We start from the raw sequence: 23,516 nt of genomic DNA, 5'->3' as shown, positions 1-23,516 counted from the left end.
CGTCACTTGGATGGTTCATTTGGCTCCAACATAATGAGCAGCTCCCAGTTGGCTTGTTAGCTCAGTTGGTAGAGCGCTGCATCGGTATCGCAGAGGTCATGGGTTCAAATCCCGTACGGGCCTGAATTTTTTTCAGGTCTTATTTCAACTACTAGTTCAGTAGTGTTCATAGTTGCGAGGATCTCTTATATTCGTTTCTTCACCGCAATGCATACATATGACTTGCATATATCTACAATCATTATTGTTCCAGCTTGTCCCAGTATTTGGCTGGAAACCACTTCCAAGAAGAGTTTATTATGAACACTGTTATTTCAACCTCTCTTCAGCATATTCAGTCTTAAGTTCGATGATAAATTTTGTGACATCAGTTATAATTGCTTCCTTTCCGCCTGAACTGCAGAATGTTCTGCGTCGCAATCATGAATCATGCGGGCGCATCCTCCAAAAGCTGGCCGGCGAAATAGAAAGACTAAACACACGACTAGATTCAAAGCAAAGAGAGGGAAAGTTTCAGTAGCAGAACCAGGAGGCATTGAAAACCCAGCAAGGCTTAGTACAGTCCGAGAGAGCTCCAATTCACCTACCTCAAACAAAACAACAACCTGTCGAATCTATGCAATCACAACATGATGCCATCCTCATCAGGAAGTTACAACAACAGAACACTCGCGCGGCCAAGACAACGTTTTTGATCGTTCCCTCGTTCGTGGTCTGTTGGCTATCTCATGCATATCTGAGCATCATGTACAGTGACATTTTGTGTCGGAAGTGTGCCATCGATATCAAAAAACATCCTTAATTGGGTACCGTCTTTCTTATGTTGGGTTATCTTAATTCAGCCATTAACCCCGTTTTATACAGCTTTCCAAGTTCTGAATTTAAGAAGGCAGCTAAAGATTTCATTAGCAGAAGGAGCCCCTCTCAAGGTGTGCAAATCCAAACAGAGAACACTCGCGCTATGGAAAGGCGTGCAGCAACTCTGTAGACTAAACCTTCCGTTAACGATTTTGAAATTAATTTGACATTAATTAGTGCTGGGGCGATTTGTGAAGCATAGTTGTAATTATCTCGTCACATACTTTTGAAAAAATGAGAGTTAGAAGGAGAGTGCAAACTGATAAAAGTGCTGCAAGGGGAGAAATAGTTTACATATAATTTCACTTTTTTTTTCTCCCAAGTTATTCTGTTTCTCTTTCCTTCTCACCTCTAATGTCTGGTTTAACACCATGCACTCCATATTCCAAATAAAGTTGAAATTGTACATGAACATTGTTCATGTAATCGCTACATCACAATAAATATCTACTGTTTCAAATTCTCGGTTATGGATCATAAGAACAGATTCCTCAATGGTTAGAAATATCACATTCAAAGGGAATAAGCAACTGGGTTTTCATTAGAACTCGGTATCGCCTCAAAATAGTCTCAGATAGTCTTAAACTTCGGAGAAAAAAGTTAAAATAAGAACTAGAATACAGAAGGATTCGTTTTGTAATATGATTATGGCCTTTGATAGACAACATAAATGAACAAGAAAGGAATAATAGCAGATTATTCTATTGAAATACGTCAAAAGAGCTGAACCAACCGTTGAGGTTTTTATTTGCAGCGACCAAACAAAAACAGACATTATCAAGGGATGTTATGTTACAGTGCTTGAATATGAATCTCACCTTCCAATGTTTACTGATTTACTCAACGAATATCTCGGTAAACCTTGCCAAAGATCCATAGAGAAGATAATGGGACTTTATTTCCTCTTGGTTCTAGGAATTGAATTTTACAAATTGGTCCATATACTTCCCTCCCTTTTTGTTTTATTTCCGCGTTTGAGAAGATTGGACCTCAACTTATCGAGGAAGCTTTAATTAAACGAAAGCCTCCATCAATCATTTTCCCGATGTGTTCGCGTGCAAGTCAGTCATCTGTCCTCCCCCATCAGACATAGCGGAGGCTTTATTTGACTTAACGTAATTTTTTTCAGTGAAAAACAAATTCTTCCGGTGACAAAGAAATCTTACCACCAAATATGTAAATTAGAAATCGGCTCTTTATTTCAGCTCTTGTTTTATATGAATGAATGTCAGTAATTAGGCCATTACTGTGTGATTCCCTTTCCTGTCTGATTTACATTACCAATTAAACCATTAGCTTCGAATTACACCTTTCGGTGGACATGAATGTAAGGCAGTACTTGCATTGCTTTGGCAGAATAACTTTAACTTAAGTTGAAATTGGTAAAACTAAATGTTTATTTATTCAGCCGGTTTCTTTTCTATTTTTAACGTCATTATCACTGTTTGCTGTCAAAAAATGGACATCAGTTGCAATAAGTGGTAGCCCGAATTGTGAATAATACGCTGGACGTTGTGACGAGAAGGTGGTCGTATTAACCGATTGTTAATAAGGCGGGGTTATTTTATGTTTTATATAGAGAAGATAATGGACTTTATTTCCTCTTGGTTCTAGGAATTGAATTTTACAAATTGGTCCATATACTTCCCTCCCTTTTTGTTTTATTTCCGCGTTTGAGAAGATTGGACCTCAACTTATCGAGGAAGCTTTAATTAAACGAAAGCCTCCATCAATCATTTTCCCGATGTGTTCGCGTGCAAGTCAGTCACCTGTCCTCCCCCATCAGACAGCGGAGGCTTTATCTGGCATTGTTCTACCGAATGTGAATAATACTATCAATCGATCGTTATGGAAAATTTACTCTGGGCGATGGCGTGTAAACATCTTCATCAAATTTATAGTCATCTGAAACTTGCCACGAGAAAGTCAAACAGCCTGGATCAAGACTCTCTCTTGAGATCCTAAGATCTTCCTCACTCAAAGACAGGTATGATTCAAAAACTTTGTCTTCCAATGCATTTCTAGAAATTCGAGGATGAAACACTTGAGTTACTATAGTTAGAAATAAAGGGAATAACAAATGGTGATTATGTTACAAAGGTGCAAAACAGTGTTCTGATGACAATGATAACCTTTCAATTTCGAAGTTGACTTTCACCAAGAAATTATGAATTTCTTCTTTTTCAAGTTTAGCTTTAAAAAATATGACGACCTAATCATTTAGTGACCGTTCCAGTTTTCAGGATAGTTGACTTGTAAGGACGGAGAGCGGAGAGTAGAGTTAGCCTTCTCGAGGTGTCTAGAATAGTTTTATTCCGGCAAACGAGCCACAGACAACTTGGTTTTATGAGTTGATAATGTGAATTGACCACCATAGAGATTCTTGAGCGTTAGCCCTTCGTCAGAGCGAAAGTCTCAAGGCCTGCTGTTTTCGTGCTTGCTCATTCAGCAAAAACGAACAGTTCATTTCTGCTCAGTGTGTCGGTCGCATGTTTGTCTGGCTCCTTGAGGATTACAGCTGATCTTAAGACTGAGTCAGTAAAACACTCTAGACCTCAAAACAGTTATATACGAAGTAACCGAGATTGTCAGGAGGAACTGGTCAAACACGGATCTGCCGGACAGTTATTTTTTGAACAGAATATTCGCCATTCCTAATACTCTGAAAGATATTTGATAAAATGACCATGAATTGAAAATGAGAACAATGTAATTGAGCACTGTATGATTATTACCAAAAAACATCTTAAAACTGATAACCTTTCCTTTTAGTTCTCAGAGAATGTTAATATAAAGGAAAGTAATGAATAAATTCTGAAGAGTTCTTGTGAGGAAAACTAAAGAAATGAAAAATAAACTTTTAGGCTTCTTGGTATTTGATATGTAAATCCTCTTTCAAATGGAAAATAATTTGAGAATGTTTTGCTGTAATGTTTAAAGGGCGGAAATTACAAATCACTTTCATTTGGAGTGCAACAACTGCTGCAATCTGAAACACAAATTAACAGGAGATAGAGTAGTTACTCTACGGGCAAGATCGTTTTTCGCATGCAACCTTTGACTTTGGTCTTAGCCAATCAGATGCCAGTACATGTATGTATATTTAACAAATAGATTCCAAGTTGTCGTACGCCTGTTTAGTAATAGATCGCAGATGACGTCAAAATGTGGTAAGAACAAAAAAGTGGCACACTAACTATTAAAACTATTTGTTTTATATAATAAAGAAATCAAAAAAGTTTTAATGACGACGTCATCTATACGTCTGTCCTCCAATAAATCATAAGTGAGAACCAATCAGAATGCGTGCATAACTGAGCTTATTATATAATTGTAATTGTCACAGCCAGTAATGTCTCCTACGTTTTCTATTTTTGCAGGCCTAGCAAGGAAGAGAGGTTCTTGTTTGCCATGGATGAGTCAGAAAATACGATTAACTCGACTGCCTCGCCAGGCATTCATAATATTGATGTCTCACCAACTATGATGACATTTTCCATAATTTACGTCATCATCATCATCGCTTCGCTGTTGGGAAATATCATAGTTTGTGTGGTCATACTGAGCACCAGATCCCTACGGCAGTCCATCAACTCGTGCTTCATCCTCTCCCTGGCAGTTTCTGATCTGATAACAACTTGTCTGGTGATGCCGTTTGACTTGGAGCAGATCATTTCATTCGGGCGCTGGAGACATGGTGAGATCATTTGCAATGTATGGACGACAACATACTTAATTGCTGTACCCACGTCCATTCTCAGCTTGTTGGCTTTGACAGTTTATCGATACCGACTCCTACAAGAACCTCTGGATATCTACAAGGCATCGCCACTGATGACTCGTAGGCGCGCCTCTATAGTCGTTTGCTGTTTATGGGCATACTCCGTGCTCTTTTCACTCGCCCCAGTCTTTGGCTGGAAACGGCTTCCAAGAAGAGTTTATGATGAATACTGTTATTTCAACCTCTCTTTGACTTATTCAGTCTTAAGTTCGATGATAAATTTTGTGACACCAGTTATAATAGCTTCCCTTCTTAACTGCAGAATGTTCTGCCTCGCAATCAAGCGGTCGCATACTCAGAAAGCTGGCCGCAGAGATGGCAAGACTCATCAAAACCCAACAAGACCTACTAATCCAGTCCAAGACAGCGCCATTTCACCCCAAAAAGAACAACAGCTCGTCGAATCCACGCGATTACAACATGAAGCCATCCTCATCAGAAAACTACAACGAAGGAACATTCGCGCAGCCAAGACAACGTTTCTAATCGTTTTCTCGTTCGTGGTCTGTTGGCTGCCTCACTCATTTCTGAGCATCATTAGCCATCTGAGCATGACGTGCGCTTTAAAGATCCCATATTATCTTTACTTGATCTTTTTCATGATGGGTTATCTTAATTCAGCTATTAACCCCGTTTTCTACAGCTTTCGGAGTTCTGAATTTAAGAAGGCGTTTAAAGATTTCATCAGAAAAAAGCGCCTCTTTCGAGGTGCACAAATCCGGGCCAAGAACGCGCGCGCTATATCTATGAAAAGGCGTGCAGTACCTCTACAAAATATACCTTCCACTGACGATTTCGGAGTTAATTTGACATTTTGTAATCAATTTAATAGTACTAGGGAGATTTCTGAGGTAAATTTGTAACTCTCTCGTCACATACCTATGGAAAAGTGTGAGTTAGACGAATGAGAAAAATTAGAGTATTTGAGCGCAAGTTACACACGTACATGAAAATATCGGTAGCGAACACTATCATCAGTTTCGGAGAAATATTTCTGTAATTATAATAAAAAAAAATGATAAAATAAACATCAAATATAAAACTCTCAGCATGTTTCTGTTTGTCTCAGGCCTGCTGAAAAGGGAGAAATTATCAGCATACTACTAAGTTTTTTTCTTTCCCAATTTTTATTTGTGAGTTTCCTCTTTCATCTCCACTTATGTCTGGTTTACCACCCTGTACTCAATAATTCAAATAAAGTTCAAATTGCACCCTCTCTTTTACGGTTTGACCCCTGGGTGTTTACGATCGCCATTTAACAATATGCATCTACTTTTTTCAAATTCTCATTTAATCCGATGGGTCTCAAGAACAGATTCCTTAGAAGCTGAAAATATCACATCTACAAGGAATAAGCAACGGCGTTCACATTAGAAATTGGTATCGCCACATAACAGTCTTATATAGCCATTACATTGTTTTTTTGATCAATATCATTATCTGGGCAACTGCCTACCCACCCCTCCCCTGACTCAATAACAGCTAATGTCGGGTTAGGGGTAGGTGGGCAGTTGCCCAGATACTGATATTGATACGTTTTTTTATTGAGGACTATAAACTTGATCAAAAAGTTATCAGAATCATGATTATAAGCCAAAGCCTCACAGACTTTTGAACCACATTCGTTTTACTTGACTTCCTTTTTGTTCCATGATACTTAATTCAAATGACTAAATTATAAACTTACCTTTCAGAACTTGTTAGACAAAATTTTATTTTACACTATCAGATCTATTTATTAATAGTGTATGTTTAGCATACTTCTAAGTTTTAAATATCTGGAGTTTAATTCAAATTAAAGCAGGTTAGCTATAAGTCTGGTACCTTGTTTTGTTCGTATCTGAGAACGCTCACTGGGCCAAAAACTGAACTATTTGCAGCGCTGTTGGTGGGCACACTCTGGCAAAGAACGCCAAACATTGTACAGATCTTAGCCATTTGATCAAAACATGCATGTAGATCAAAAATTGATATTTTCGTTGCTTGCAAGGGTTATAGCAGTTTCAAAGCGAGAGATGTTTCATCGTGGTTTTTTCTTTCCTCGCGTAAAGAAAATAGACAGTAACACCAGGGGCGAAGGAAAAATGTCAAACTGGAATATTGCGGAGTGCAAAATTGTTCCAACTAGGGATAGTTACGAGTTCGACTGATTGGAAGAAATGAAACCCGCGCTTTCATTGAAACTTAAAAAAAAAAAAAAAAAAAAAAGCTTTCAGAGCTGTCCGTTTTTTACCTTTTCAAGTGTTGGTAAAAATGAATTTCCATTTGTTCAGCAGGTTTATTTTCTTAATAATAATTTAACATCATTATCAACGTTTACTGACAAAAAAAGGACATTAGTTGCACTAAGCGGTAGCCCAAATTGCGAATGACATTATGGAAAGCTTACTCCGGGTGATGGCGTGTAAACATCTTTAATAAATTTAAAGTCATCTGAAACTTGCCCCCGTGTTAGAGTCATGCCATGAGAAAGTCAAGCAGTAGTCAAGACTCTCTATTGAGATCCTAAGAACTTCCTCAAAGACAGGTAAGATCAAAAAACTTTGTCTTCCAATGCATTTCCAGAAATTCGAGGGTGACACACTTGAGTTACAATAGTTAGCAATAAAGGGAACAACAAACGGCGATATTGTTTCTGAGGTGCAAGGCAGTGATCTGATGACAATGATACCTTTCAATTTCGAAGTTGACTTTCACCGAGAAAATATAAATTTCTTCTTTTTCAAGTTTAGCTTTAAAACATATGACGACCTAATCATCCAGAGACCGTTTCAGCTTTCAGGATAGTTGACATGTATGGACGGAGAGCGGAGAGTAGAGTTAGCCTTCTCGAGATGTCTAGAATAGTTTTATTCCAGCAAACGAGCTACAGACTACTTGGTTTTATGAACGCTGCACCGGTATCGCAGAAGTCATGGGTTCAAATCCCGTACAGGCCTGAATTTTTTTCAGGCCTTATTTTCACTACTGCCTAAGTAGTGCACATTACTGCGAGGATCACTTTCACTCACTTCTTTATCCGCAGTTCAAATATGTGACTTTCATATATTCTTAACCGTTGGTTTTATGAGTTGATAATATGAATTGACCTCCATAGAGATTCTATCACTGATGTCTCGAGCGTTAGCCCTTCGTCAGAGCGAAGGTCTCAAGGCCTGCTGCTTTCTTGCTTGCTCATTCAGCAAAAACGAACAGTTCATTTCCGCTCAATGTGTCGGTCGCATATATGTCTGGCTTCTTGAAGATTACAGCTGATCTCAAGACTGAGTCACTAAAACATTCTAGACCTCAAAACAGTTATATAAGAAATAACCGAGACTGACGGAAGGAACTGGTCAAACACGGATCTGCCAGACAGTTATTTTTTAACAGAATATTCGCCATTCCTAATACCTCGAAAGATATTTGATAAAATGATCAAGAATTAATAATGAAAACAATGTAATTGAGCACTGTATGATTATTATCAAAGAACATCTTTCATTTAGTTCTCAGAGAATGTTAACATAAAGGAAATTAATGAATAAATTCTGAAGAGTTCTTTTGAGGAAAACTAAAGAAACGAGAAATAAGCTTTTAGGCTTCTTGGTATTTGACATGTAAATCCTTTTTCACTTGCTGATGGACTTATGAAAAATAAGCTCAGAATGTTTTGCTGTAATCTGTAAAGGGCGGAAATTACAAATCACCTCCATTTGGAGCTCAACAACAGCTGTTATCTGAAATACAAATTAGCAGGAGATAAAGTAGTTACTGTAAAGGCGGGGTCGTTTTTCGCTCAGGTTTTTTTTCTTTTTTAAATATTATTCTGAAAACAAGTCAACGTAGTCAAAAGTACCCTGCGTATTGAGCAGAGTGACAATCAGTTATAAGTTTTCATCTGAGCTCTTTCCAAATTACTCGGAGACATTATCGGTTTGCAAATGCATTTCAAACTGATTTGCGATGGACGGTTTGGTTATTTAGCAAATTTGATTAAGACACCATCAGTGCTCGCGCAATTACCAACATTAATTAATTTTTCGAGCCAATTCATTTTGGTTTAAGCCAATCGGATGCTAGTGAGATACATAGAGCAATACCTCCTCCTTCTTTAATTTTTGCAGGCTTAACAAAGAAAAAAGGTTCTTGTTGGCCATGAATGAGTCAGAAAATGCGATAACTTAATTGACCGCTCACCGGCCATTTACAATTTGTATCACCTCAGTAGTCTAATTAAAGCTTTCATCTGAAATAATTCTTGATTACCAGTTGACAGTATCAGTTGACAACTGCATTTCAAACTTATTTAAAAATGATGGCTTGGTCACTTACCAAATTTGTTCAAAAGATTAAAACTGTCAGCGGAAATATCACATTGTAAGAAAAAATTATAGTCTCGTTTTATTCATGCAATCTTCGATTTTGGTTTCAGCCAATCAGATGTTAGTACATGTATGTATATTTGTAATTGTCACAGCCAGCAATGTCTCCTACGTTTTACATTTTTGCAGGCCTAGCAAGGAAGAAAGGTTCTTTTCGCCATGAATGACTCAGAAAATGCGATAAACTCGGCTGTCTCGCCAGCCATTCACAATCTTGATGTGTCACCAACTATGATGACATTTTCCATAATTTACGTCATCATCATCATCGTTTCGCTGCTGGGAAATATCATAGTTTGTGTGGTCGTACTAAGCACCAGATCCCTGCGGCAATCCATCAACTCGTGCTTCATCCTCTCCCTGGCAGTTTCTGATCTGGTAATAACTTGTCTGGTGATGCCGTTTGACGTGGAGCTGATCATTTCATTCGAGCGCTGGAGACATGGTGAGATCATGTGCAATGTATGGACGACAAAATATTTGATTGCTGTACCCACGTCCATTCTTAGCTTGTTGGCTTTGACAGTGTATCGATACCGACTCCTACAAGAGCCTCTCGACATCTACAAGGCATCACCACTGATTACTCGCAGGCGCGCCTCCTTAATCATTTGCTGTTCATGGGCATACTCCATGCTCTTTTAACTCGCCCCAGTCATTGGCTGGAAACGGCGTCCAAGAAGTGTTTATCGTGAATACTGTTATTTCAACCTCTCTTTAACTTATTCGTTGTTAAGTTCGTTGATAAATTTTGTGATACTAGTTGTAATCGCTTCCTTTCTGAACTGCAAAATGTTCTGCGTTGCAATCAAGCGAGCACATCCTCCAAAAGCTAACCGCCAAAATGGAAAAACACACGACTAGATTCAAAGCAGAGAGAGGGAAAGTTTCAGTAGCGGAACCAGGAGGCATTGAAGACCCAGCAAGGCTTAGTACAGTCCAAGAGAGCTCCAATTCACCTACCTCAAAACAACAACCCGTCGAATCTGTGCGATCACAACATGATGCCATCCTCATCAGGAAATTACAACAACGGAACATTCGCGCAGTCAAGACAACGTTTCTGATCGTTTCCTCGTTCGTGGTCTGTTGGCTGCCTCACTCATTTCTGAGCATCACGTACCTTCTCTGTTGGAAGTGTGCTATCGATATCGCAAAGCATCCTGAATTGCTTACCGTCTTTCTTATGTTTGGTCATCTTAATTCAGTCATTAACCCCGTTTTGTACAGCTTTCGGAGTTCTGAATTTAAGAAAGCAGTGAAAGATTTCTTTAGAAGAGGGCGCCCCTCTCAAGGTGCCGTGCGATTCCGGGCAGAGAATACTCGTGCTATGGAAAGGCGTGCAGCAACTCTATAGACTACACCTTCCGTTAACGATTTTGAAATTAATTTGACATTAATTAATGCTGGGGCGATTTGTGAAGCATAGTTGTAATTCTCTCGTCACATACCTAGACAACACAGACAACATAAATGAACAAAAAAGGAACAATAGCAGAATAATCTGCTTAATAGCAGATTATTCTATTGAAATATGTCAAAAGAGCCGAACCAACCGTTGAGGTTTTTATTTGCAGCGACCAAACAAAAACAGACATTATCAAGAGATGTTATGTTGCAGTGCTTGAATATGAATCTCACCTTCCAATGTTTACTGATTTACTCAACGAATATCTCGGTAAACGTTGCCAAAGATCCTTTATAACGGACCCTGTTGTGTGATGAACTTCCGTGTGGACTCTCCCAAAAGTTATCATTTAATTTACATCTCAACACTAGCATGACTAGCTGATTTCGCAAAAAACCGCGACACGTGGCAAAGGACTTGATCTTTAAAGGAGAAAAGTTCATGTTTTAAAAAGAACATGTTTGCCAAGATTTTTAAGGAACAACAGTTTTTGCATCATTTCATAATTTAATAATTTATTTTTTATCTTATAATCGAATCCTGTCATATTTTATATTTTAACTGTATATATATATATTTTAGCTTACAGTATTTTAGATTGTAAATAGTTGTGAGGGCCACAAGTTTATTAGCCTTTGGCTATTAAGTGCCACCCTCTTTAAATAAAGGCTTTATTATTATTATTATTATTATTATAACGTATAATATCGCTACAAACACAGCAAAGGTACTCATAAAGTTGACAGTCTCCAATTCTTTTAACAAGTTGGAACTTCTGAAAGTTTTATTTTTTACCGAGCGCGTTCTAATCTGAAATAGCATACCGATAACTTTATTCGTAATACAAGCTGATAGCAATAATTTAACTGAATTCTCGAATTTCAGGAAATCCTTTTCTAGGAACGTATGCAAATGGTTGGCTTTGTTTTCCCTAAACAAAGTTTATAGGCAGCCTCCAGAGAGTTGTTAACTTCAAAATAAATTGATATTCAGTTCTTAGAATGTCGGCAAACGTGACCGGAGCGATGAATATAACGTTGTCCATTTTGAGCTGCTTCAACTTCACATCACAAAGAATTAGTGAAACCTTCGCTTATTGTCGCAATTTGTTGTCTCACTGGTAGGAAATGCCCTCATTGGATTAATTGTATACAAGACGAAAATCCTCAGAAAGCCCACCAACTTTTTCATTGTAAACATGGCCATGTCCGATCTGCTGTATCCGATTTTCCTGTTTCCTCGGGATTTAGAACGGTTACACATCAATATTCAGCCTTGGTTAATCGGCGGTCCTCTTGACCAAGTGTTGTGTAAACTGATTCACTTCGCAATAGACGTCTCATCTACTATTTCAATTCAGAGCCTGGTTTTGATAGCAGTGGATCGATTCGTAGCTGAGGTATTTCCCATCCGTTCCCCACTGATCAGTTTAAAACACTGCAGGTTCTATATCCTCGCCACTTGGATCATTGCCTTGGCTGTCTGGTGCCCAAACTTGCTCGTCTATACCCTTGTCGAGTATCCAACGAAGCAGTACTGCATGCCACAATGGAATGGCGCATTTGATGACTTCAAGTCCTTCCTAGACTACAATATAGCATGGTGCGTTGTCCTCTTGTATGTCACTTTGGCTTTAATGTCCATTCTTTATTTTGTCATTGCCTTAAAACGTTTAAATGAACGTTTTCATTCTCAGGTGTAAACAGCTGAAAGAAGACCGCTAAACGTTCAATAGTCGCCGTAAGCAGTACTATTTGCATTTAACGTCACGCTTTCTCTATTTTAAAACAACGTCCTTTCTCGTGCGTGATGATTCTGAGACCAGCTGTCAAGCTTCGTTCCATATCATTAAATAAGTCTATTTCGCTACTCGCCATCCCGTCATGTCCTCAATTTTTGTTCGTTTTAAATTCAAATCCAGTCCTGCATTGAGCTATCTAACTCAGGAAGGAGCCACCATTTATGTGTAGAAAGAACTTCTTCAATGACTGCATGAGAGACAATATTTCCCAACACAGTTCGAGCAAGGTGGGCAAGTAGTTCATTATTATATTGCACTCGAACTTGTTAATTTTGAATTTTTTTTCTTGAATTTGCTTTCGCGTTCAAAATAGACGGTTTAAGACCGTTTCCGTAATCAGCAAAGTTTGTTTGCACCTGTGATATCGGTAACTAAGGTATTGTTTGAAAGTAGTCATCATCGTCAGAAGTCTTACAACTCCTCTTCAGTTCATTTCTTCCGAGAAAAAACTGAAAATAGCGTTTGGTATAAATTGACTCGTACTAAAAAAATGAAAAGCCCAGAATATCGGTTTAACTCAATACAGCCCATTTGAAGGAAAAAGAAGTACTAAAGGGGGCCAAGGAGACGAGAGAGTTGTAACTTTTTTTGTTTGTTTTTCAACGCTAAAGGGAAACGTAGCAGGAGAATTTCGAGAAAGCAAATTAAAATTAAGCCCAGTTGGCTTGCTAGACATCCATGGCGACTTGAAAGTGATCGTTAAACTAAACGTAAAACAGCGAATAATTACGTCGTTTGACTGAGCGGACCTGGGAAGTTTATTTTACAAATGAGTGAAAATATTCGAAAAACAAATTATTGAGCACAAGATAATTCATTTGAAAGAGTATAAAACCTAGATTGTCCTAAATCAAGATGAAAATTATTGAAAGAGGTGTTTCTTTTTTTTCCCTGTTCTCTATTGTGGGTTTACATCTCAAGTACAACTAAGCGCGCGTTGTTGCAACTCAACTCTTCAGCTTAGACATCCTCAGCTGAAACTCAGTTCCATGAAAAACATTTCCCTTGTAAATTTGGCCGTTAAATGGTTAGATTAATTGGCCGTAAGCTTTAAAGTGAAAATTGTCAGGACTCTCGATTCGTTCGAGCACAAAAAAACGCTGGACTTTGTGACGAGAAGGTAGTCGTATTAACCGATTGTTCATAAGGCGAGGTTATTTTATGATTTATCAAGAGAAGATAATGAGACTTCATTTCCTCTTGGTTTCAGGAATTGAATTTTTACGAATTGGTCCATAAACTTCTCTCCTTTTTTGTTTTATTTCCGCGTTTGGGAAGATTGGACTTCAACTTATCCAGGAAGCTTTAAACGGAAGTCTCCATCAATCATTTTCCCGATGTGATCGCGTGCAAGTCAGTCATCTGTCCTCCCCTATCAGACATAGCGGAGGCTTTGTCTGACTTTGTTATACCGACTTCAGCAGCTGCGTAATTTTGTCCAGTGAAAAACAAATTCTCCCGGTGACAAAGAAATATTACCACCAAATGCGTAAATTAGAAATCGGTTCTTTATTTCAGCTCTTATTTTAGTCAGTAATTAGGCCATTACTGTGTGATTCCTTTTCCTGTCTGATTTACGTTACCAAACCAATAGTTTCGAAGTACATCTTTCGGTGGACATGAATGTAAGGCAGTACTTGCATGCTTTGGCAGAATAACTTTAACTTAAGTTGAGGTTAGTAAAACTAAATTTTCATTTATGCAGCCGGTTTCTTTTATATTTTTAACGTCATTATCAATGTTTGCTGTCAAAAAATGGACATCAGTTGCAATAAGTGGCAGCCCGAATTTTGAATAACGCGATCAATCGATTGTTATGGAAAATTTACTCTGGGCGATGGCGTGTAAACATCTCTATCAAATTTAGAGTCATCTGAAACTTGCCATGAGAAAGTCAAACAGCCTGGATCAAGACTCTCTCTTGAGATCCTAAGAACTTCCTCAAAGACAGGTATGATCCAAAAACTTTGTCTTCCAATGCATTTCTAGAAATTCGAGGGTTACACACTTGAGTTACTATAATTAGCAATAGAGGGAACAACAAATGGTGATTATGTTACAAAAGTGCAAGCCAGCGTTCTGATGACAATAATAACCTTTCAAATTCGAAGTTGACTTTCACCGATAAAATATAAATTTCTTCTTTTTCAAGTTTAGCTTTAAAACATTCGCGACCTAATCATCCAGTGACCGTTTCAGCTTTCAGGATAGTTGACTTGTAAAGACGGAGAGTGAAGAGTAGAGTTAGCCTTTTCGAGATTTCTAGAATAGTTTTATTCCAGCAAACGAGCCACAGACTACTTGGTTTTATGAGTTGATAATGTGAATTGACCTCTATAGAGATTCTGACACTGATGTCTCGAGCGTTAGCCCTTCGTCAGAGCGAAGGTATCAAGGCCTGCTGTTTTCTTGCCTGCTCATTCAGCAAAAACGAACAGTTTGTTTCCGCTCAGTGTGTCGGTCGCATGTATGTCTGGCTTCTTGAAGAGTACAGCTGATCTCAAGACTAAGTCACTAAAACATTCTAGACCTCAAAACAGTTATATACAAAATAACCGAGATTGACGAAAGGAACTGGTCAAACACGGATCTGCCAGACAGTTATTTTTTGAACAGAATATTCGCCATTCCTTATACTCTGAAATATATTTGATAAAATGACCATGAATTGAAAATGAGAACAATATAATTTGGCACTGTATGATTATTACCAAAAAACATCTTCATTCAAATAACCTTTTCTTTTAGTTCTCAGAGAATGTTGATATAAAGGACAGTAATGATTAAATTCTGAAGAGTTCTTGTGAGAAAAACTAAAGAAATGAAAAATAAGCTTTTAGGCTTCTTGGTATTTGATATGTAAATCCTCTTTCAAATGGAAAATAATCTGAGAGTGTTTTGCTGTAATGTTTAAAGGGCGGAAATTACAAATCACCTTCATTTGCAGTGCAACAACTGCTGCAATCTGAAACACAAATTAACACGAGATAGAGCAGTTACTCTACGGGCAGGGTCGTTTTCACATTTCACAGGTATTTTTCTTTTTCAATATTATTCTGCAAACAAGTCAGCGCAGTCAAAAGCACTACACTTATTGAGCAGAGTCAATTAAAATAATAAAAAAAAAAACTATGGCCCATCGAATCAGTTGTTTCATCCCAGTGACAGTCAGTAATAATAATCATCTGAGCTCTTTCTTAATTACTTGAAGACATTATCAGTTTGCAAATGCATTTCAAACTGATTTGCAAAGGACGGTTTGGTCACTTACCAAATATGATTAAGACACCATCAGTGCTTGCGCAATCTGTTTCAAGCAACATTGATTAATTTTTCGAGCCATCGAATTTTGGTTTAAGCCAATCGGATGCTAGTGAGATACATATAGTTATACACCCTTCTATTTTCATTTTTGCACGCTTAGCAAAGAAAAAAGGTTCTGCAGTGTTTGCCATGAATGAGTCAGAAAATGCGATTAACTCGACCGCCTCGCCTTCCATTTACAATTTGCATCACCTCAATAGTCTATTTTAAGCTTTTATCTGAGATCATTCTTGATTACCAGTTGACAGTATAAGTTCACGAATACATTTTAAATTTATTTTAAAATGATGGCCTGGTCACTTACCGAACTTGTTAAAAAGATTAAAACTGTCAGCGAAAATCTCGTTTTATTCATGCAATCTTTGACTTTGGTTTCAGCCAATCAGATGTCAGTACATATATGTATATTTGTAATTGTCACAGCCAGCAATGTCTCTTACGTTTTCCATTTTTTCAGGCCTAGCGAGGAAAAAAGGGTTCTTATTCGCCATGAATGAGTCAGAAAATGCGATAAACTCGACTGCTTCGCCAGCCATTGAAAATCTTGATGTCTCACCAATTATGGTCACATGTTCCATATTTTACGTCATCATTATCATCGCCTCGCTAATGGGAAATATCACAGTTTGTGTGGTCACACTAATCACCAGATCCCTGCGGCAATCCATCAACACGTTCTTCACACTCTCCTTGGCAGTTTCTGATCTGATAACAACTTGTCTGGTGATGCCATTTGACTTAGAGATAATCATTTCATTCAAGCCCTGGAGACATGGTGAGATCATGTGCAATGTATGGACGACAACGTACTTATTTGCTGTACCCACGTCCATTCTAAGCTTGTTGGCTTTGACAGTTTATCGATACCGACTCCTACAAAAACCTCTGGACATCTACAAGGCATCGCCACTGATGACTCGCAGGCGCGCCTCTATAGTCGTTTGCTGTTTATGGGCATACTCCGTGCTCTTTTCACTCGCCCCAGTCTTTGGCTGGAAACCGCATCCAAGAAGTGTTTATCGTGAATACTGTCATTTCAACATCTCTTTAACTTATTCGGTGTTAAGTTCGTTGATAAATTTTGTGATACCAGTTTTAATCGCTTCCTTTCTGAACTGCAAAATGTTTTGCGTTGCAGTCAAGCGGACGCATGCTCCAAAAACTGGCCGCAGAACTGGAAAAACTAAACACATGACTGGATTCAGAGCAAAGAGAGGGAAAGTTTCAGTAGCGGAACCAGGATGCATTGAAAACGCAGCAAGGCTTAATTCAGTCCAAGAGAGCTCCAATTCACCTACCTCAGAACAACAACCTGTCGAATCTATGCGATCGCGACATGAAGCCATCCACATCAGGAAATTACAACAACGGAACATTCGTGCAGCCAGGACAACGTTTCTGATCGTTTTCTCGTTCGTGGTCTGTTGGTTGCCTCACTCATTTCTGAGCATCACGTCCATTCTGTGTTGGAAATGTGCTATCGATATCGCAAAGCATCCTGAATTGCTTACTTTCTTTCTTATGTTGGGTTATCTTAACTCAGCCATTAACCCTGTTTTGTACAGCTTTCGGAGTTCTGAATTTAAGAAGGCAGTTAAGGATTTCATTAAAAGAAGGCGCCCCTTTCAAGGTGTGCAAATCCGGCCAGAGAACACTCGTGCTATGGAAAGGCGAGCACCAACTCTTTAGACTATACCATCCGTTGACGATTTTGGAGTTAATTTGACATCTGACAGTCGACTTGATTGTAAAATGCTACGGCGATTTGTGAAGCATAGTTGTAATTCTCTAGTCACATGCCTTTGACAAAATGAGAGTTAGAAGGAGAGCGCAAATAAAAGTGCCGCTAGGGGAGAAATAGTTTGCATGTAACTTAACTTCTTTTTTTAGCCTGAGTTATTCTGTTTCTCTCTTCTTCTCACCTCTAACGTCTGGTTCAACATCATGTACTCCATATTCCAAATAAAGTTGAAATTTTATCTTCTTTTTTACAGTTTGACCCTTCGGTGTTCATGAACGCCACATCATAATAAGTATCTACTGTTTCAAACTTTCGAAGAACAGATTCCTCAATAGTTAAAAATATTACATCTACCGGGGCAGATCCAGGGGTGGCTCGAAAGTCAGTTCTCGGCGAAACTCGTGAATGATAGTACTGTAATTGGATACATAAAAGTATTAAGAATTCGGAGTTCTGAATTTCGGAATTAAGTAAGAATTAAAGCGAGTTTGAAAAACAGTTTTTAAAGATGTTTTAGCTTTGGTAGGAAAAGGTTATTAGACGACGCCTCTCGTTGGACAGTGAAGACTACATAACTAAAGGAACGACACAGAATCGAAACGAGAATAAGTTTAAAAAAAACGAGACAAACGAGTGCATCCATTATTGATGGATTCTGATGCATCGGTAACTGCCTCTCAGTTGACAAAGAGTGGAACCTTCATTTGCCTTCTTTAATCAAAACTTATGGGAAAACCACTCGTGAGATTTCTGTTAACTAAGGAAACTACGAAAAAGATGTATCAACATATCTCTCGATCAAGCTGTTTATTAAATACGAAACCAATAGAAACTTAAATTGAAAGAATTTTCCTTGATGTATCATGAATTGTTTCTATTCATAAGTGGCAGATAGGCGCCGAAAAAATTTATAGGGAATAATTGATGCGCAAGTCAGTAAAATTTCCAATAATTTCGTCACAATTTTTAATAAAATGGGAGTTCTATCCATTGCGTGAGCTAAGACAAAAAAAGTTGACGAAAAAAGGAAAACTGCAAAGATCAAACAGAAGTATGGTGATTGAAGCCTTAAACTGAGTTCGAGGCTATTCTGCAAACTATTTTCCTTTCGTTTCTCATTTAGAGAACTTAAAAGCTCTACAAACGTTGTGGCGTTCTTGGAGAGAACAGAGGGCGGCCAACTGGGGTAGGTGAGGCCTGGAACCAAGTATATGTGATCGCAAACGAAGTGCAGGCCAAGAACGTGTCTGACTACCTGGCTTTAGAAACAGGAACAGAGCCTTAGAACATCAGCGTATTTCACACAAACCATGGCAATGCAATTCTCGGGAAAAGGAAAGCGTACGCATGATCCTGTACGACGAGAACGGTCTGGTTCCAATTATTCCTCTCATGTGTATCACCCCAAAACATATTTAGTCTCATAAAGATCTCGACCCAATCTCTTCTTGCTAAAAGTTTCTATCCCATACCGCAAGGATAATTTTTGCTCTTTCTCGAGAGACCAGCCTTCTAACATTATACTTGGGAAACTGAGTAATTTTCAGCCAGAGGGGCTGATAAACTACAGTAAACAATGAAAGACTTGAAGAGGGAAAGGACAGTAGGCACACGAGAAAAATGGTGCATCTTAAGGCCACCAGACAATCCCCATTTTCACCAGATTTGAACAAAATGTTGGTGTTTCAACAGTCTCACAAAGAGAGTCAACAAGTTCCATGGTTACTTTGGAAGAAAGCATGTTACAAACATCTGAACAAAAACCAGCAAGCGTAGTGTGAAACAATACACTCCAGTAATATATCTGTCAAGATAATAACTTTGTTGATTTGTAAATCTATCAATAAATAATTTTAAACGTGGCTTCACCAACACTTTAGAGAGTCTACTTTAGACAACATAGTTTTGATTTCAGGGGAAATAAAGGGTAAGTGAACTTATGTACCACACCAAATGAATGACCAATATTGCACATATGCAAAAATTGGCAGGGGTCAGCTGTTCCTCTGACAACTAAAACTGACAATTGTTGCCAGCCTCTTATTTTTTCAATCTCCCCTGACTGAGAGACTGACACAGGCAAAAATATGTGAAAATCAGAAGGTTCAGTACATCAGATGACAGCTGTGTGTAGTCAGAGGAGTTTAATTTTGACACATGTTCTGTACATTTCATTGAATGCTGCCAGCATTTGAGGCAATCCTTGGCCACAGATCTGCACATTCCTTGGCTACAGGGCCAGTGATAGCAGAGCCTATAAAGATAACAAGAGACTTGTCACAATTATCTTTAAAAATACAATCACAATAAGGATGCAAATTCTATTACTTGATTTGACACCTCACAAAACTTCACCATCAATCTACACATTCAACTTTGATTCAGTCAACAAAAACACTTTGTTAACTAGCACCTTTTTTTTCAAATAATTCACATTGTTGTTCACCAAACTGTCAGTTGCGATAAATCCTTATCAGCTGCATCTATCTTGTATTAAGAGTCTGTCACAGTTTGCTTTCTTTTACCTTTCATCTCTCCTTTGTTATTCACTATGACTCCTGCGTTATCTGTAAAGAAAGAATATCCATACACAATTCTTGTTTACTCAAAATAAAATACAAAGACCCCATGAAGCCTAAGCAATGCTTGACAATCCTCAATTTTCCTTTTTCTTTGATTCTGATTGACCAAGAATGGAATTACAAGTATACCAGGAAAAAAGAGAGAAAGAGTTCTGTGAGTGCTCTATTTCACTTGAATTTTTCAAAATTTCCATGAAATGACAGACTTTAGATAAACCATGATATTGACACTAATCAGTTATGTGTTTGCTGCATATGCTGTCACTTCATATAAAATCATAAATCAACAATTGGTTCATACGTCAGCGTGCCTTCATCGAGATATGAAGCACGCAGGAAGTTTGGAGCATGAAAGATGCCTAAGGGTTGCTCGAAGCATAGCCGAGAGCAACTCTAGCTTCTTGAGTGCTCTCCAAACTTCCCAAGTGCTTCATATCTCGATGAACGCACAGCTGACATATGAACCAATTGTTTTATAACATTTTCAATTTTTTTTCTCAATGGATTTGTTTGCTGATGTCATGAGCATGCACAATAGGAATATGAAGCATGCTCACGCAATTGAATTTGATTACACAAATTTACTACCCATGTTATAATGTTATTTAATTCAGTCACTTGAGTCATGAAGCATACCTTCAAAGTAAATGAACAGCCCATTCTTCCTTCTAAATGCCTTCCGTTGTCTGATAACTACCGCAGGCATTACTAAAAAATAAAAGATTAAAAAATATTTACTAAAAGACAAGCAGAGACTTGGAGGAACATGGTTAATGTCTGAACCCTTTAAACCCTAACATCAGTATACAGATTCTCCACACTGTTCTCTATACATTTCCTAAGGTGCTGAAAAGGAGAATTTGTTTGCCAATCAAAAGGTTCCTTCCCTGGTGACCATTTCCATTATTCTTATGACCTTAAGAGAGAAATTGGATGCTAGTCACTCTTGGGGTTTAAAGGGTTGAGTCAAATGATGGCAAGTTTGGATCATTGTTGTATCTGAGAAACCTTGCACCTACTCCTCCCCTAATAGAGTCAAGTGATAACAAGTAAGGGTTAATGTTGGGTTAGGGGAGGGGTAGGTGTGAAGTTGCTCAGGTACTGACATTGACCTCCAGTTCTTTCAACAAGCACACAAAACAGACAATAGATAACTGTACAATTATGTTAGTGACAACTTAGCCAACATTTAATAGAATAACTTTTGTTTACTAACAATGCCATGCAAAATCACACCCTAAACAGTAGCATAGTGGTTTTTCCTGCTCATAATTACTCTTAACTCTGAGCCTTTCCTACTATGCAGTAGTACATCAAAACATAGCCAAAGAATTTTCCACAGAAGCCTGAAATATCTCCCATCTCCCATGGAAAATAAAGATCCTGTTATTGTACTACACTGCACAACTCACCCTTTTTCCTAAGCTCTGGTTTTCCTTTCTTCACTGTTGCCAGAACCATATCACCAGATCCTGCTGCAGGCAGTCTGTTGAGACGGCCCTTGATTCCCTTAACTGCAATGATATACAGATTCTTGGCTCCTGTGTTGTCAGCACAGTTTATTACTGCGCCTACTGGCAGACCCAGGGAGATACGAAACTTCCCTCCGGAAGAACCACCACGTCCTAGCATGGAAAATGACATCAAATAATTCACAAACTGGTTGTAAAAATGTGACTAATGAAGTTCTCTACAATTCAGTGTAGAGTTAACTCAATTGAGAATTGACTCTCACGTCCAATTGTTAAGGAAACGTTGGTCTTTGCTGGTAACAATGATGCACAAAACAGGCGCAGCTATAAAATAAGATGTATCAACGAATCTAACTCTCCACTTAACATGAAAATAAAACCTTTTACGGCTTACACAGTGTGACTAAGATTTAATATTTGGTGAAAAAATAATCCTAACCAAATCCCCTTGTTTCTTTCGACTGAGAATATTATTTTATAAGTATTATTTTGCCCTAACTGAGACAGTTTCATGCTTCAAACGCAAGCTATCGCATACAAAACTCCGTGTCGTATCTAAGGTAAGGCGCAGACTAAATCACTCAAATACGAATAAGATAATTGGCAGAAAAATTAAGTTTACTATTCTAACGAAGAAACTTCAACCTAAACGCAAGCTAAGTTTCAATTTCAGTCAGAAACAAGTAAAATGTGTTCCGTAAAGGCAGCATAATGAAACACATCTGCAATCAACCTCTTCGAGAACACATTGACATTCATCGATTAAACTTTCAAAGAAAATTTACAATTTCATCAAAATTGATACAATGAAAATAAAGTTTATTTATCAATTATTTCATACAAAAGGTCTTTTACGGTAAGATGCGTTTCAACAAGCCGATGAAACACGATTGCAATTCTTCTCTCTCTGTATCCTTACCTCTCTTCGACATGTTGGATAGAGAAAGAGGATCAGTCAAGATCACGCATGCGTCTGATAGGATAGGACCCAGTACCTCTGGATATTTGTACCCGTGTGGGGTCAAGTAAGGTTGTTTTGCCAGTCGATTAATCGTTCTGTTCTCGCCATTACTCGTATCTATTTTGACGAAAAAATTTAAAAAAATGGTAATAGAGACAAAAGCATGCTGTTTCACGTAGAAAATTTTCTGACCAGTTTGAAAGATAGAAGGCAAAGTAGGACGGGGAAGATCCAGAAGTGTATTACGAGTACGAGCGATCGGCTTGAGAAAGCTAATTATACTTCTCGGTCTTAATATTACTACAGTAAAAATCAAAACAATGGCATACTACCACTTGTAGTGCCACTGGAAGCGATATCACTGACTAAGTCAGTATCCTACAAATTTAGGCGAGCGCAACGAGGATACGTTTATACCGAAACACTCCTGTTAGGTGTGTGAAGGTGTCTCTCCACCGAGCGCGAAGCATCGGGAGTGACTGAATATGGAATTTTGGGTTGGCATTGGACTCCTAGAAAGGGTACCGAACCAGAGCTGTTACGGATATCACCAGATCAGCCACGAGGGCGATGCGATGGAGATATCTGTAATAGCACCCTACGCTTCCGGATACGAGGAGCCACCAAGTCCATTAATATTTTCGTTGTATCTCGGATTTCACAGACATGTGGTAGTGAGATTGTTGATTTTGTGCAGCATTGAGGTAACGAACTGAGATTCTGGGAGAATTCGAATCGTAACTACCTATGGTGGTTGTTACTGCGCTATTTGAAATTTTATGGCAATTATTACAATTTGGGTAAATTTAGGACCATCCTCATGCGCATGCGTTTCAAAGGGTCACAGTGATGTTAAATTTTAGTAGGCAACTAACACTTGTAACCTTCTCATTGTTGATGCATTTTTAAGGAGGAAAGTCTGTAGGGCCCCCTGCTCTATGAAGGAAATTGCAGACGGGAGATAAACCTTCACAGAACTCATTTCGTTACATGAAGTCCCGTGCTATGCCTTTTACAAAATACAACCCATACATGTCGTCTTCAGCGAACTTACTTTATCATTTGTTATTACTTATTAGTGAAAAACAAACAAATAATTAAACAAACAAAAAAGGGTAGAAGGAAAACGCGCCTTGAGGAGTTATTTCTATTTTGGTAACGGCGCGCGCTAACTAGGACTGTCATCACCGGCACGAGGAGAATTGAAGATACACAGCATTGTTT

General features: G+C 38.3%; 3 protein-coding genes, 1 long non-coding RNA gene and 2 pseudogenes across 4 annotated transcripts; 5 read left to right on the top strand and 1 right to left on the bottom strand.

The window, feature by feature from the left end:
• The first annotated feature begins 217 nt into the window (after positions 1 to 217).
• Positions 218 to 988, top strand: LOC149040619 (dopamine receptor 1-like; annotated as a pseudogene).
• A 3,254-nt stretch (positions 989 to 4,242) lies between these two features.
• LOC113679650 (alpha-1A adrenergic receptor) lies at positions 4,243 to 5,687 on the top strand. The gene has a single exon (XM_027196610.2). It carries the CDS (start codon positions 4,270 to 4,272, stop codon positions 5,500 to 5,502), a length of 1,233 nt encoding a protein of 410 aa, XP_027052411.2. The 5' UTR covers positions 4,243 to 4,269; the 3' UTR covers positions 5,503 to 5,687.
• Positions 5,688 to 9,162: 3,475 nt separating this feature from the next.
• On the top strand, positions 9,163 to 10,360 carry LOC149040618 (5-hydroxytryptamine receptor 1D-like; annotated as a pseudogene).
• A 1,898-nt stretch (positions 10,361 to 12,258) lies between these two features.
• LOC113679661 (5-hydroxytryptamine receptor 1D-like) lies at positions 12,259 to 17,487 on the top strand. The gene is made up of 2 exons (XM_089182558.1): positions 12,259 to 12,439; positions 15,994 to 17,487. Exon 2 carries the CDS (start codon positions 16,026 to 16,028, stop codon positions 17,223 to 17,225), a length of 1,200 nt encoding a protein of 399 aa, XP_089038684.1. The 5' UTR covers positions 12,259 to 12,439; positions 15,994 to 16,025; the 3' UTR covers positions 17,226 to 17,487.
• A 998-nt stretch (positions 17,488 to 18,485) lies between these two features.
• LOC149040617 (uncharacterized) lies at positions 18,486 to 19,151 on the top strand. Its single transcript, XR_016179782.1, has 2 exons — positions 18,486 to 18,646; positions 18,970 to 19,151. It is a non-coding gene; the product is annotated as an uncharacterized LOC149040617 (long non-coding RNA).
• A 255-nt stretch (positions 19,152 to 19,406) lies between these two features.
• On the bottom strand, positions 19,407 to 22,280 carry LOC113679692 (large ribosomal subunit protein uL14). The gene is made up of 5 exons (XM_027196659.2): positions 22,251 to 22,280; positions 21,272 to 21,484; positions 20,496 to 20,567; positions 19,803 to 19,844; positions 19,407 to 19,531 (listed from the first exon to the last, which is right to left on the bottom strand). Exons 1-5 carry the CDS (start codon positions 22,261 to 22,263, stop codon positions 19,449 to 19,451), a joined length of 423 nt encoding a protein of 140 aa, XP_027052460.1. The 5' UTR covers positions 22,264 to 22,280; the 3' UTR covers positions 19,407 to 19,448.
• Positions 22,281 to 23,516: the final 1,236 nt, after the last annotated feature.

Source organism: Pocillopora damicornis, chromosome 9 (assembly GCF_964200805.1).
Source record: "Pocillopora damicornis chromosome 9, jaPocDami1.2, whole genome shotgun sequence".
Lineage (NCBI taxonomy): Eukaryota > Metazoa > Cnidaria > Anthozoa > Scleractinia > Pocilloporidae > Pocillopora > Pocillopora damicornis.
Note: the sequence above shows the minus strand (reverse complement) of the source record. Positions and strands in the feature narration are given on the sequence as shown.